Source organism: Aptenodytes patagonicus, chromosome 2 (assembly GCF_965638725.1).
Source record: "Aptenodytes patagonicus chromosome 2, bAptPat1.pri.cur, whole genome shotgun sequence".
NCBI lineage: Eukaryota > Metazoa > Chordata > Aves > Sphenisciformes > Spheniscidae > Aptenodytes > Aptenodytes patagonicus.
Genome location: NC_134950.1, coordinates 152,044,990 through 152,060,504, shown reverse-complemented (window position 1 = coordinate 152,060,504; position 15,515 = coordinate 152,044,990). Strand labels below are relative to the sequence as shown.

Genomic DNA, 15,515 nt, shown 5'->3' with positions numbered 1-15,515 from the left:
TTTTCCTCACATCCAATCTAAACCTCCCCTGGCGCAACTTGAGGCCATTTCCTCTCGTCCTATCGCTTGTTACTTGGGAGAAGAGACCGACACCCACCTCACCACAACCTCCTTTCAGGTAGTTGTAGAGAGCGATGAGGTCTCCCCTGAGCCTCCTTTTCTCCAGGCTAAACAACCCCAGTTCCCTCAGCCGCTCCTCATCAGACTTGTTCTCCAGACCCCTCACCAGCCTCGTTGCCCTTCTCTGGACACGCTCCAGCACCTCAACGTCCTTCTTGTAGTGAGGGGCCCAAAACTGAACACAGTATTTGAGGGGCGGCCTCACCAGTGCCGAGCACAGGGACACAATCACTTCCCTACTCCTGCTGGCCACACTATTTCTGATACAGGCCAGGATGCCATTGGCCTTCTTGGCCGCCTGGGCACACTGCCGGCTCATGTTCAGCCGGCTGTCGACCAACACCCCCAGGTCCTTTTCTGCCAGGCAGCTTCCCAGCCACTCTTCCCCAAGCCTGTAGCGCTGCATGGGGTTGTTGTGGCCAAAGTGCAGGACCCGGCACTTGGCCTTGTTGAACCTCATACAGTTGGCCTTGGCCCGTCGATCCAGCCTGTCCAGGTCCCTCTGCAGAGCCTTCCTACCCTCGAGCAGATCAACGCTCCCACCCAACTTGGTGTCGTTCGCAAACTTACTGAGGGTGCACTCAATCCCCTCATCCAGATCATTGATAAAGATATTGAACAAGACCGGCCCCAAAACTGAGCCCTGGGGAACACCGCTCGTGACCGGCCGCCAACTGGATTGAACTCCATTCACCACAACTCTCTGGGCCCGGCCGTCCAGCCAGTTTTTGACCCAGTGCAGAGTCCACCTGTCTAAGCCGTGAGCCGCCAGCTTCTCTAGGAGAATGCTGTGGGAGACAGTGTCAAAGGCCTTGCTGAAGTCCAGGTAGACCACATCCACAGCCTTTCCCTCATCCACTAGGCGGGTCACCTGGTCATAGAAGGAGATGAGGTTGGTCAAGCAGGACCTGCCTCTCATGAACCCGTGCTGGCTGGGCCTGATCCCGTGGTTGTCCCGCTCATGCCTTGTGAGCGCCCTCAAGATGAACCGCTCCATAATCTTCCCTGGCACCGAGGTCAGGCTGACAGGCCTGTAGTTCCCCGGATCCTCCTTCCGGCCCTTCTTGTGGATGGGCGTCACATTGGCAAGCCTCCAGTCGTCCGGGACCTCCCCCGTTAACCAGGACTGCTGATAAATGATGGAGAGTGGCTTGGCGAGCTCCTCCACCAGCTCCCTCAGCACCCTCGGGTGGATCCCATCCGGCCCCATAGACTTGTGAGCATCCAGGTGGCATAGCAGGTCGTTAACTGCTTCCTCTTGGATTATAGGGGGTTCATCCTGCTCGCCGTCCCTGTCTTCCAGCTCGGGGGGCCGAGTACCCTGAGGATAACTGGTCTGCCCGTTAAAGACTGAGGCAAAGAAGGCATTGAGTACCTCAGCCTTTTCCTCATCCTTGGTGACAATGTTCCCCCCCACATCCAATAAAGGATGGAGATTCTCCCTGGCTCTCTTTTTGTCATTAATATAGTTGTAAAAACATTTTTTGTTGTCTTTAATGACAGTGGCCAGATTGCGTTCTAGCTGGGCTTTTGCCTTTCTCATTTCTTCTCTGCACGACCTAACGAGATCCCTGTACTCTTCTTGAGTTGCCTGCCCCTTCTTCCACAAGTGGTAAACTCTCCTTTTTTTCCTGAGTCCCAGCAAGAGCTCCCCGTTCAGCCAGGCCGGTCGTCTTCCCCGCCCATTCTTCTTACGGCGTATGGGGACAGCCTGCTCCTGCGCCTTTAAGACTTCCTTCTTGAAGATCGTCCAGCCTTCCAGGACCCCTTTGCCCTTCAGGACTGTCTCCCAAGGGACTCTCTCAACCAGTGTCCTGAACAGGCCAAAGTCCGCCCTCCGGAAGTCCATGGTTGCGGCTTGAAGCTCATTCAAGTTTGCCAAATCTTTCCGAACTTAAGTAGACTAAAAGGAGTAAATTTTTTATATGATCTTAACAGACATTTATAAAACCATTTTGATGCCACTTGTATTGCAAGTAGTGGAAGCTATAAATATATCCAAAAAAGAGGATGGTAACCTTTGGCTTGCACATAAATCTTAAGGTTCTAGATTTTTTTTAAAAATGGCTCAAGTAATTGTAATATCAGGACTTATGTGAGAGGAAAGAGTACTCCTGAAATTCCCAAAAACGGAAGATTCTCAGTCAGGTCACTGTGTCTGATATTTACAACACTCTTCTAAATTAGGCATAAAGTGAAAATCCATAAAGCCCTCTGAGCATGTCTATAAACGCATAGTATCTTCATCCATCTCCAGGCCTCCATGGCTGTTCAGCCAACAGTGTTTAGTTTTAGAACCTTTTAGACAATTAGGAGTCTTGTCCAGGGTGCAATCTAGTATTTTGAAATGCGGTAGTTAATAATTTTTAGCAATATAGCTATAAGTAGCCTTTTGTACTGAGATAAGTAGGATATGTTGTATTTCAAACTTCCACCTTTTAAGGTGAAAATGAGATTGGGAGGAGGGGGAGGTGTTACCAAAAGACTAGTTGCAGAATGCTCTTTCCTACTCAGTAAGTTACAGTTCCAGTGTCTGAAAGCTGTGTGTTTGAACAGTGGATGAAAAGCTTAGTGAACACGAAAAACTTTAGTTATTAGATTCTGGCCATGCTTAATTTGCTAAAAATTAATTATGTATTTGATTACAAATCTGAAATATATGAAAGGTCTTCCCTGAAATATAGTTCTTATAATAACCATGCTAATATGCAACATCCTAGCTTACACTACAGAGGAGCTCAACTTCCTTACCAAAGTTAAATTTTGGGATCCTGTTCAACAGGATTCATATTTTGATTTCCAGGAGGCAATAGACTTTATTTGCAAGATTTAGATCGAGGTTCAGTTCTTTTACATTGCCTGAGGTACTGAGGTGTTACAACCATGCTGAAACACTAACTAAGCAATAACTTCCTCTGCCAAATATGTGGTTAGTTTTCATCTGTACTAAGAGGTGTATCGAACAAACTTATGTAATGAAATTTGGTATTTTTGCAAACTATTCATTTGCAAACAACATGCCCTCATAATTCCTATTACATAAAAGCTTATATAAGGAGACAAATATATAGTTATGTGCTGGGAACACTTCATTAATGACACAGAGAAAGGATTTCCTGTAGAACAGATGGCCCTTGTAGTGTTAACCAAACTGTTCGTCTAAACCAGCATTGTCTGGAACCTAATGCCCTCAGGCAAGGATCCGACCCAGTTGTGGAGGGGCACCATGCAATCATGACAGATGGTCATGTGTTGAGGCAGTCCAAAGACCATACATGTGTACCAAGGGTGGTTGTTGAGAGCTGAAGCTCACAGTGGAGAATATTCAGTAGGCTTATGGTTATGGGGTGTCCTGGTGTCCTACTCTGAACAACATTAATGTAAAAAAACCGAAGGCGCATGAGACCTTAAATTGAATGGAAGGAAGAAAGCAATAGTTTCTTAGCCCTTCACCTGGGTTTCACTGGATAGATCAATAGGGGGCAGAAATTTGTTTCATTAGCTTCACTCAGCTTAAAGAGGATATAAAATTTAGTCCATCATTCTGCAGTGAGTTGAATGAGTGACAGTAATTAATACTTAGAATTATAGATTTCCAACTTTTGAAAAGCAAAAATTTCAATGCACTAATGCACTAATGGTTGTTACATTAGTGTTTAGTGTTTCTTATCAATTTTATGTATAAATCTGAATAAAATTTTAATTAGGCCTGCCTGAGGTTTTAAAGCTGAAGGATATGAAACACAGTTTAAATAGCAAGGACTTTTCTGATCAAAAGATAGATCAAGACTCCTTCTGTATTAAGAATATGCTTCAATCAGCTGGAGATGCTCTTGAAAAGGGGCAGGAGTCCCACTTCTTCAGAAGTCTTCAAAAGTTGAATTTTAATCCAGTTTATGGTTGCTTTCCACATTTAAAAAGAGGTTTGCTTTGCTTTTCAGCCAGGAAGAGCATAGTTTTGAGAGGTACACATGATGACAGAGATTTCAGAGCAGTAAATAAAAACAAAGTAGAAAGAATATCAAAGCACAGAAGGGATTAAAGTGATCTAATGGGAAACATGGTAATGGTTTGCAATGAGGAAAAGGAGTGAGCTGGAAAAATATAATGCAGGGGATTTATATGTTTAAAATTGAACTGGTTGAAGCCTAGAAAGTAGCTGCTGTTAGCATTAGTTTTAAAGTGGGGGGGGGTTTACCACCTTTTCACAGAAAATGTTACAGGAAGCACAAGCACAACTGTCATTCATTTCTTTTTGACTGCCATACTGAACTGGAGTTCGGAAGTGCCACTGCTTCGTCAGGGGACCATCCCAAGAGCTGGGGATCTTCAGACTGTGGAAAGTCTTTAGATGTGGTCTTTTCTACTCTGCCGTGTCCCAGCAGTCAGTGAGGGTATCAGCAAGGTTTACAGAAGCCCTATTATGCTTATATTTCAAGCAGCTGGGAATCAAATCTTGTGGCTTTGGAGCTGCTTTGCACCATTACCCCATGGCTTGAGATCTAGCCCATTTTGCGTATACCTGCAATGGGCCTGAATCTGCTTTTACAAACTCTCCATTTACCCAGCTGTACTGCCACTGAAATCTCGGGTGTTACACCAGTATAAAATCCATGTGTGGAAGGAGAATTTGACCATGTAACTGGTTTTGCAGTAATTTAGTAATAATTAATATTTACAGTTAATTTCATTTGCAGCTTTCATAGTATGTAGATAAAATGACTTTTCTTTATTTAAAAAGGCCTGATACTGCAATGTATCTGCAATACTATCTATTCTTTAACTCTGGTGTTTACACCTGTGGACTAGCCACATAGCTACCAACGTGTGTATTTGAGAGAAAGTGGAATGTATCTGCAGCTGAAAAAACAAAATGATGACTTGATCTGGATAGGGCTAGGGTTTAATACAAAAAGCTTGGAAGTTCTGTTCAAACAGATGGGTGGATAATGTATTTGAATTACCAGGTTCATGTCCAGTGTGTTTGTGGATACCTGTGGAAATGTAACAGGGATGAAATGTCTCTTGGGGGAGGAAATATGTATGTGTGTGAGGTGTGAAGAAGCAGGAGGAGATGGCTGGGGAAAGGACTGAACAAGCATCTCGTCTTTGTTTCTTTCAGATTTGCTCTGTGCTGTGTAGAATATCATTTACAGTTGGAAAAGTAATATATATGACACCCTGCTGAGAGAGAATGGAAGATTTGATGTTGCTTAGTTTCTTTCAGATTTCTGATATGGCATGCCCAGTCAATGGTGCTCTCTTTTCCTGAATGATAAAAGTATTACAGGAAACTAAAACAGGTTTGTGTGCTCATTAGACTTTATTTGTCAGTTTTCAGCACTGCAAGTGGAAGAAAAATAAGTTATAATGACCAATCTGCCAATGCAAAGTGAAACTGAAATGATAATGCCTAAGGAGAAAAGAGAATTGGAAAAGGAACATCTTACAAAACAGAAATATCTTACAAAACAGAAGAAAGGACTTACTGACAAGGTGATCTTTTAATTATTACAAGCTAATATGATTAGGTATATATTTTATATATATTTATATACAGGCCTTTTTAAAGTCTATGGATCTCGCAGAACTACTGCGTCTTTAACATTTATTTGCTAAAGTAATGGTAGTAGTAGACATTTATGTGGCAGCTTTATCCCAGGACCTTACAGAATGTCTCATTACATTTCTCTGAGAGAAATAGGAATCAGCTTCCCAGAAAGGCAAGTGAAGATCCAAAGTCACACAGGCTGTGTCTAAGTTGTATGGCATGGATGCTCCGTGGGCACCTGCACAGGTACTTCCATCCAATCCCCCAGACTGGAAATGTGCCACAGCTCCCTTCTAGTCTGTGTACCTGGATTTTCCTAGCTCTTACACTTGACATGGGACTGATTTGAGTCAGGGCATCCACACAAAAGCAAAGATCAGGAAGCATTCCTGGACCCCAAGTGTAGACATAATCGTGAAAATCAGAGTTAAGTCTGTCAGGAGTTCAATTCTTCGTTCTAATCGCTTGACCATATACTTTCCACAAACTACTGTTTTTGCCATGGGGAATTTATGATGATAGGTCTTGAGTCCACATCCATTTAAGGCAATGGCAATTATACCATTGATAGCCGTAAGTTGAGGTTCAAACACATATACATAGGACAAGATTGCATTTAATTATCCACAGTGCTGTTTTTATTATAGTTGCCAAAATGTTGCTTAACTGTCGCAATCCTTAGAAGCAAGGAAAAAAAATGAGCCGACTTTGAACTGCTGGCTTAGGTTACAAAGCCTTTCAATTTTTAACAGGATACTGGAAATATCTAACAGCCCCAAAACAGGAAAACTTGTCCCAAGAATAGCACTGTGTATGAGCAAAACTTTGTATTTGTTTTTGCATAGTTGGCAAAGAAAATAAACACTGTTTTACTTACTTTCAGATAACATATGTAGTACCTGAGCAGCAAGCTGCTGAAAGAACCCTGACTGCTGAAACTGAGAAACTGAAGAAACATAAAGGTCAAGAAAGGCAAACCACAGAAAGGTAGTGGCCAAAGTTTTTAAGATGTGCTTTGAAGACATTTAAGAAGCTTCTGTGTTGATTTAACTTCTCTTTGCACTTTTTTTTTCTATCTTAGAAAGGACGCTGAGCAAAGTAATAAAATATGGAAAAAGAAATTCCAGATTCTACAGAACAGGTTTAGTATTATTGCATTGATTGCATTGATAAAATACTTCAGGCCTATAGATTTTGCAAATTATATTTGTGAAAATTAAGGTAGTTATACACATTATTCTGTTACCTAGTCATTAGCATTTGAGGATGTAATAGCTAGGTTTGAAAGATTGGAATTAAATATTAATGGACTGAATAATATACTGTTAACCTGCTTGTAACAACGATAAACACTTCAGACAGGTAATTTTGTATAATTGTGTTAATAGTACTCAGTTCTTAAAAACAAAACTTGTTTTGTGTGCTGTTAGACTACATTTTTCTTTAATGTCTTTCTTACGGCAGTCTTGAATGAGATTTTAAGCTGTTAATACTCTTTTTTTAACCTATTTGTTTCTCTTTGTCTTCTTTCCTAATGCCCCTCTTCCCCAGAATTCTTTTTCATCTCCCTTGTTTCATACTTCACCATTTTCTGTCACTACACTTTCTCTGTCCCAGAATCATGGTGCTTTCTTCTGGTTTTCATGTGATCACAGTTCTCCTTTATCCATACTTTTTTCCTCAGCCAGTTTTCTCCTTTGCTCTATCCATCCTCTCTAGAATCTTCATCTTCCTTCTCTATATTCTGAAACACTTTGGCTGAAAAATGCTGATTGACAAAACCCACAAATTCCCTCTAATTGTCAAATGTAATGAACTTCTAGCAAAAGAACACAGAGGCTCCCATCGAGCTCTGCTCAGAGTCATAGAGACCGGCTGAGAACTGTAGTGCTTCTAGGTCACACAGCTCCTGCACAACTACTCGGGACATAGCTTCCTGATTTGCCATGAAGCTGTGACTGAGATTGAAAACCTTGGAAAAGTTGTGAATTCCCTTGGTCTAAAGCTGGTCCTAGTATAAATCTTGCCAGTGGAAAAAGCCTTACGCTGTTTCTTGGGGAAGTAGCACTTGGACAGCCAGATGTGCTAGGACTACATGTATATTGACAAATAATTTTTAACGGTGTAGATACTCACATTTGTGCTCGGGTCTTGGTTCTCTGTCAGCCTCAGTGTGTCTCTATTGCTTCACCCATATTCTTTTTTGGAATAGAGCAACCAGTTCCTCAAGACAAAACCCCAGAGCAGTTCTGGTGCTGGTTTGTTCCCTGTAGGCAGTACAGATGAGATGGTATGCCCACATAACATCAGGCCACATCTCAGAACATGCAACACGTGTTTAGCACCATGCTATAAAAACACTTCTCTCATAGGCCATGACATAGCCCAGTGCTATTTTAGAAAACTGCAGACTAAGAATACCTAAAATCCACACATGTGCCCCATGGGACCCAACCTCGCCCAGTATGAATGCAACCAGCCCACTCTGGAGGTCACTAGTACTGATCAGTGTGGACAAGTTGTGTCTTAGGTCTATGATTTTCTCCCTGCAGCAAAATATTTTAGTAGTGCATACCTTATGCAGTGCACTCAGCATCTTTATTGTCTGAAGAAGTGCGCAGGATTTACTAAGACTGAACTCAACAGCAGACAAATAGGGTGGAAAACCTCGGTATCCTCCATTCTAACGAGGGTTGTCAGAGCTTCCAGAGCCCTTACTATGAACCTAGGAACTGGAGTACTGAAAGCTCTGGGACAAGATGTGGAAACCGTAGGGTTTACCGCCAAAGGTAGTTTGTATGTGAGTGTTGCCTGGAATGGTGGGATAGGAGAGCCCTAAAAGATGCCAAATGACTTTAGTATGTTCTTGGTGGTATCTTTGCTACTATTGTAGGGATGAATCAGACAAACTTTAATGTCAAATTTATGGAGTCCTGATGGAATCTATTTAATCTTGTAAACATCATATTTCATTTTTTCCAAGATTTTTTTTTCCAGAATTTCAAGTTTATTGCAAATCCATCTGGACTGATACCAAATTTTAAAGAACAAAATTTCCCACCAACTGCACGTTCTACTGTATTTCAGACAGTTCTTTTCCTGTATTTTTTTATCTCCACAACACCAATCAAAGGCGTGGAAATGCAGTAATTCCTGTCCTACAAACGGTGAGCTGTAGTGAAGGTACCTCCATTGCACAGCAAACTCTCTGTATTGTACTTCATGCTTGTTTAGTTTGATACAATATCTCTAAGGTCAATGGATAGTTTCTCATTAAGTTCAGTATTCATTGAAATAAGCCCTGAGTTATCTTCTCATCTGAAAATGGTGAGAATAGACTACGTTGATAATATAATGGCAGCGTTATCAGTGTTTTTAGTAATAATGCAAGTCTCTGTAGAAAAATAAAGTTCTATTATTCTTACCAGGTCTACTTTAATGAGTATACACTCTGTTACCTGAATAGGTAGGTACTGGAAGATGTTTTTAACAGAAACCATTAGAATTACTTGCTTAAATGAGAGATGAATTTCTCAATTTATACATAGCTAATCATTGTAACACCATAGAAACAGATTCATTTTGATGAAAAGCCAATTAATGGTGAGATCTAAATAGACTATGGGACCCTCCTTATTTTTGCTTCTTTTTTTTCTGACGGTTTATTACAGAACCATGCAAATTATTTTTTCATGACAGTGTGACTATCTGGGCAACAGCTATTTGCCTTGAATTTAGCCTGTATATTGTTATGATTTTATTATACTCATATTTTTTAAAAAATAACTATAAAATATGTGAGCCCTCTTGTGGCCAAAATATCTTCTATGTGTCTTATGAAATCACCAAAGACTGTGTGGCCTGGTGAATGAAGTGCCTGAAAAATATCTAGAGAACATTGAATGTAAATTTGTTTAGTTAGTACTTCTAATGTCAGTTCTCCTTCATTCTTCATAACAATTAAATCCATTTAAGTTTTCCTTTACATCTTTCTTAATTTACTGTTTGTAGCTAAAATGCCCATGAAGTTCTGAGTTTGTAACCAGACACAAACAGGGCATGGAACTCCAAAATTTCTAATAACTTTGTCCATTCTGCTATAATTGCCGTGAAAGATGTTAGTTAATGTAAAATGTTTTTTGTGAAGATCTTTTTTATGATACGGGGTTTTCTTACTTTAAAATCTTCATACATATCAATGGTTTGAATCATAGGACCAAACATGACTATCAGTCAGAGCTGTCTTTTAGTTATTACTGAACTGGAGCTGAACTCTGTAGTGATTTTGAGGCCGAAGAGACTATATTTCATTGCCACTTACCACTCTTTCCTCACAAATTCAAGGGAAAATAATCCAAACCATCCAAACAGCATATTTTTATTTAAGAAAAAATCTTATCACCTGATACAATAATTTTCATCTTTTTCAAGTTTTTTTGCTTCCCTTCATTAAAAAGGTCTGTTTCTGCAGTGTAATACCTTTATTTGTAAAGAAAGAGGAAAAATTTTACAGCTGTTCAAGTTACCTCATGAACTGGACCTTGAGAAATTAGGTAGCAATTTTCATTGATTAGATAAAGTATCAGCACTCTGTGGTTAAAGTTATAGTAAATTTACAGACAGGAAAAGGATGGTATTTTAAATGCAAAGTGTGTATTCTACTCCTCACAGACTTTTCCACTGCGTAAGGCCTGCTACTTTACTCATACATTTAATGTAATATATTAATCGCATTTTAATGTATGTGTCCCATGGATTGCTGAACACTTACTGGTTATTTGTTCTAATTTTGCTGGTCGATAACATTTGCTTAATTATTTCCCCTGAGGCCTGAAAAAGATACAAAAAAGTACATTTTTTGTAACTGGCTATTTTAAAGTTGTGCTGGAGAGCAATGATTGCAATATCTTAACCTTCTTCTGTATCACGGTGTTTGTGGTACTTGTGTAAAACTATTTATTTATGACACAGCTATATATATATATATGTTAAAGAAATACAAACTATCAACACATCTATTTTTATTTTTCTGGTTTAATCTGGTCTTTTGGTTTTGTTTTCTGCTATTTTTGTTTGTGTTTACTACAATCTTTTCCGTGGTATGGAATCACTGGAGTGTATTTGTTAATTCTTGCTCTGTTACGCTGTGTGTATTTTTTTTCCTAAAAAATGTAACATACATTCATACATCAAAAGAGATGCCATCTTCACAAACATACTTGATGTTCATTGCCAAAATGCATTGTATCATTGCATCCTTTATAAACTCTCAAGGGACTCTTTGCAAAGAGTCACTGTAGAATGAACAGAATTGAAGTTTTCTAGTACCTGATACCCTATAGAAATTATATGCACAGGAAATACACAGGATTTTGTAGAAAATATGTCAGAGAAGAGACAAAGATTAGTGAATTTAGCGAGGAGAGAAAAAAGCCAAACCTCATATTCGTTACTGGTGAAATCAGGTAAGTTTCTCATTTTCAAAATTTGAACGAGTGCAAATATTAATTGGGCAGAGCAGTGGGTAGTAATTCATAGACTGATTGATTTCTTTCAGTAAGAGGAATTCAGCTGCAGTGTTTTTTGACCAGCCTTCAATGTTATTTTAAATGGAAGCATCTCCTAAGATTAGCCACCGATGGTGAAAGTGCTCTGAACTTGAATTCAACTGATTAATGATCATACGAGATAGATTGAGGCTACCCAGAACTAATATTCTCCATCTATATCTAAGAGTCTCTTATATTTACAACTCTCAAGTGAATATCAATCAAATGTCTGCTTCATGATAGTTAATTTGATATTTTGGAAATTCAATTTCAGTATGTTTTTAATTATGTATTGTAATTCTCAAGAATGACAACAGGCTAATGTAGGTTAATTTAATGTGAAAATCTTTGCAGTCCGCACGCGATTAAGGATGAGATGTTTCTTAGACAAACCCTGCAATGCCAGTTACTAGCACTTAAATGTACATCTCTCAGTGAGACAGTAAGTAAAGACAAGGCAACTGGTTTATTTTGTTTAATGCTTCGTTTCTATTGAAAGAAATCTTTCTAATACAGCAAGACATAGAAGACAGCTCATACCATAAAGTCAAACAGATTTGATAGTGAAAATTATGAAACAGTAAGTCCAACAGAGGCAGATTGTCAAAGCTGGACATGCTCAGCCGCATGCAGTACAATCTTGTGTACATAATTTGTGTGTACAAATAACACATAAATTTTGCCTTCACTGGCATACATCACTAGGTAAACATAACATCCATCTGCAGTATATGAATGAACCATAATGATAACTTTTTCAGTCAGTTTGTGAATTCAGACCCGTACTGTAGGTTGCCCCTTGTATCCACCTGATAGAAGGTAGAGAGATCAGGAACTGTAAGGTTTGGCATATTACTCGCTCTGTGGGCTACTCACATTGTACGTCTTAACACAGCAAGGGGAGCCGCCGCTAAAAAGCCACCTATCCTCCTCTTATGCAAGTGGGTACAGCAGACGAGAGAGAAATGTTGGTCCTTCTTTTTTCCAGGGAAGTTAAATAGGGGAAGATATATTCTAGTCTAGGTGCAGGACTCGCACAGACTGCTTACTCCCCGGATTAGGGGAGGAGGCTCCATAGTAACGCAGAGGCCTTTGGGATTTAATTTAAATCTTCTAGATTTCAGAAAGGGCTTCAGTCAACCCCCCTCTGGATGCACCTGGGTTAGCGCAACTTCATATTGTCTCTAAGTCACATCAGGTTGTGTTCTTGCAAATTAGACATACAATACACGGTGCTTGGAGGAATCTAAGAAAATTATTTTGGCAGAACAGAACTGGGAGGTGTAAATGTTAAAAATTCATTTATTGCATGGCACTTGGTCTTAGAAGAGTTACTTTTATTTCCTTCGTACAGAGCTGTGTGTTTTGTCCCCTTTCATGCTGTTCTGACAGCATGGTAAGAATTTCAGGGAGAATGAACGAGGGTGGAGCTTGTCAAACTGAAAACATCTTGAGTTTACCATCACTAGCATAATGGATGTTCAAACACAGAGTTGCATTAAAATAGTACCTTCCAATGATTTTTTTTCCTGATTAAAGTCACATATCAAATTTAGTTGCAAATATATTCAACTCTCAGTGTAAAAGATGTACAATTCAGGTACGGTCAAGTTAAAACATAATCCTCTGATTTAAGAAGGATTATGCAGTGATGGCAATTCCGTATTCAATTAGAGTCAACAAAATGTTACATCCTTTTTAAAATCTTTTATAAATGTTGATTTCTCACTTATCAGCTTATACATCTTAAGCTACACTTTCTTGAAATGTGTTTAGTATGCGATTAGCATGTTACTTACAGGTGGCTTGTCCTGTTTGTGTTGAAAATTATACAAGAGATATGAAGGGATTCAGAGCTGGGTTGTATTCGCCTTCAACTTTGGTATGTAACTTCTTTTTTTTTTTCTAAACATAAATGTTTAAATATGTTCTGTACTTGCTAATGATAACATTTTTGACAATTTTGTGAAGCATAAGATAAGACTTTTATATATCCAAGAGTCAACATTTATCGTTTGCATAATGGAAGATTGTTTCAATGGGAGAGTTTCTTAATGTCAGACAATGACTTGCTGCAGACACATATGGAATTTCCCATTTCTCTACAATATGAATTATGATTATTTAGATGCATTTTATATTATTGTTTATTTTTTGAAATATTTAACATATTCAAATTTTCTGAGTTCATTGTTTTCAAATGCATGCAATAACAAGTATTTGTGAAAAGCACGCAGCTTCAGTGTTAAAGCAAGCTGCAATATAAAAAAAAAAAAAAAATATTGATTTACAATCAGCAATTGTAACCATTACATACTACCAGAAGTAGTACTATCTCAGTGGTTAGCAAGGCCAATGTAAGCCTGATTCATCCAGTACTAAAATAAATGGGAAGACCAAAATGACTTACATGAGAAATGAATGGGTTTCTAAAGTTATGAACACCACCAGTTGCCTAACTGATAAGAGTTTAATTTGTCTTGCTACCTTTTGAGCATAATACCTCAACCTCAGTGGGTAGGTTATCAGATTACTTCAGGGGATGGAGAATTCTATAGCCAGTTTGTGAGCACGGGTAGAATCTTTATGAGAACTATATGTCACTCAACGGGGATTATTGTTTGAAACTCTGATATCTAATGTAATGTGAACATAAAGGCCTATATGATACAATTATTTGTGACAGAAAATGACAGGGATCCAGGGGCCAACGTAACACCAGAAGATATTCAGGTGGAAAAAAAATTACATTTAAATAAAGGCTTGTGAAGAATAAGATATAGTTCAGGTTGCTATAGGTGATTACAGAAAAGGTGCCAAGGTTACAAAAATAATGAGCTTTCCATTTTAACCATCAATCCACATAAAGTTAATAAAGAACAATTTTCAGTGAAAAGCATTCTGAAGTATCTCTTTTCAATTCTCTAAACAAGTCTCTGCAAATAGCAAAGGATGAATTGACTTTCAGATGCTTCTCTCAGAAGAGAACATGAAAATATCTTAGCAATTCTTTAAAAAAGGTTAAATGGTTTAAAAGGAATATTAGATGCTTAAGTGCTTAAAATTATGGGTATTAATAGTATACTAGTGTGTCTGTTTCTAACAGCAGTCAAGTTCACTGTATCCATAATTACATGACCTTCTTTAAATTATTGAACTGAATAAAACTAGTTTCTTAAGCAAGATGATAGAAATGTGCCTTATTCATGTCATAACAAATTGCCGGTCAGAAATACATGGAGATAGAGATAGAGATAGAGATGATAGAGATAGAGATATGAACAGAAATACAGGGTTGCCTGTATATATTTGTCTGAAATATATAAATATATATATGTAAATATGCATGCAAATATTAAATTCCTCATGTTCTACCCTGCAAAAAGGGCATGTATGAAACAATTCCAGTTCTCAAAACTCAGTGGAAATATTTATGCTTATTTTAATTAAAATTGAGTCAGGCCCTAAAGTAGTCTCTCAGGAATTAAGGCCATATTAGGTTTGGCTTAAATGCTGGTACCTGAAATATCTCTCAGGGGGGGGTTCTTAAAGTACTCATTATTAAGCTAAGCATGAGAATTGTTTATATAAAGTCTCATTTCTGTACTTTATAGTGGTTTAGTGTTTCTTTGTTTTAAGAACAGTTTTAATTTTATTTCTTTTTCCTGGATTTCAGATGAACTTAACTGTAACTTGGCTTTCTAGTTATTTAGTCAACCAATAGCTTCTAATCAACCTTGATAAGAAAATACTTCTCCTCTAGCCCCCAATATATTCCCAGTCTACAGAAGAGTAGAAAGAAGACAAAGATTAATTTCTTAGACTTCCAAATGCAACAAAAATGGACAGTGTTTGGAGATGGTTAGTCTGAAATTTGTGATGCATAGTAACCTGTTCTGCAATTTAAGTATTTCTTTCCAACTGCTTAGCATATAGTTGAACACGATCGTATTTCTCCAGATCTCTCTTTCTTGTAAGATTTTATAAAGGTTTGATGAAATGAGAAATCACAGGTGAACTTAATTCCATTTCAATACTGAATTCTAATAATATCACCATGAAACTGTGTATTTGAAGAACGTTATCAGAACTTTTTTAACCTCTACTTTTGTTTGCTATGGGGTAGGTATCAAAACCATACTTCAACAATAATGCATTAAAGTGTAATACTAATCTCTCTTCTTTGCAATATCTCTGCTATTAAAAAATAAAATGCATAATAACCGTTAAGCACCAGACTGTTCACTGTCTCTTAGAATGCTAGTTAGCAGGGTTTTGTTTTGACGTACAATGTT

The 15,515-nt window shown here is 38.4% G+C and overlaps 1 protein-coding gene across 1 annotated transcript in view; it reads left to right on the top strand.

Moving 5' to 3' along the window:
• The window catches only part of C2H10orf67 (chromosome 2 C10orf67 homolog), a 48,296-nt gene extending 33,262 nt beyond the window's left edge, over window positions 1-15,034 (top strand). Inside the window, 5 exon segments of the mRNA XM_076332120.1 lie at window positions 6,555-6,658; window positions 6,753-6,812; window positions 11,575-11,662; window positions 13,022-13,102; window positions 14,984-15,034. Of these exon segments, the coding sequence (XP_076188235.1) occupies window positions 6,555-6,658; window positions 6,753-6,812; window positions 11,575-11,662; window positions 13,022-13,102; window positions 14,984-15,034 (384 nt within the window).
• The last annotated feature ends 481 nt before the right edge of the window (window positions 15,035-15,515 follow it).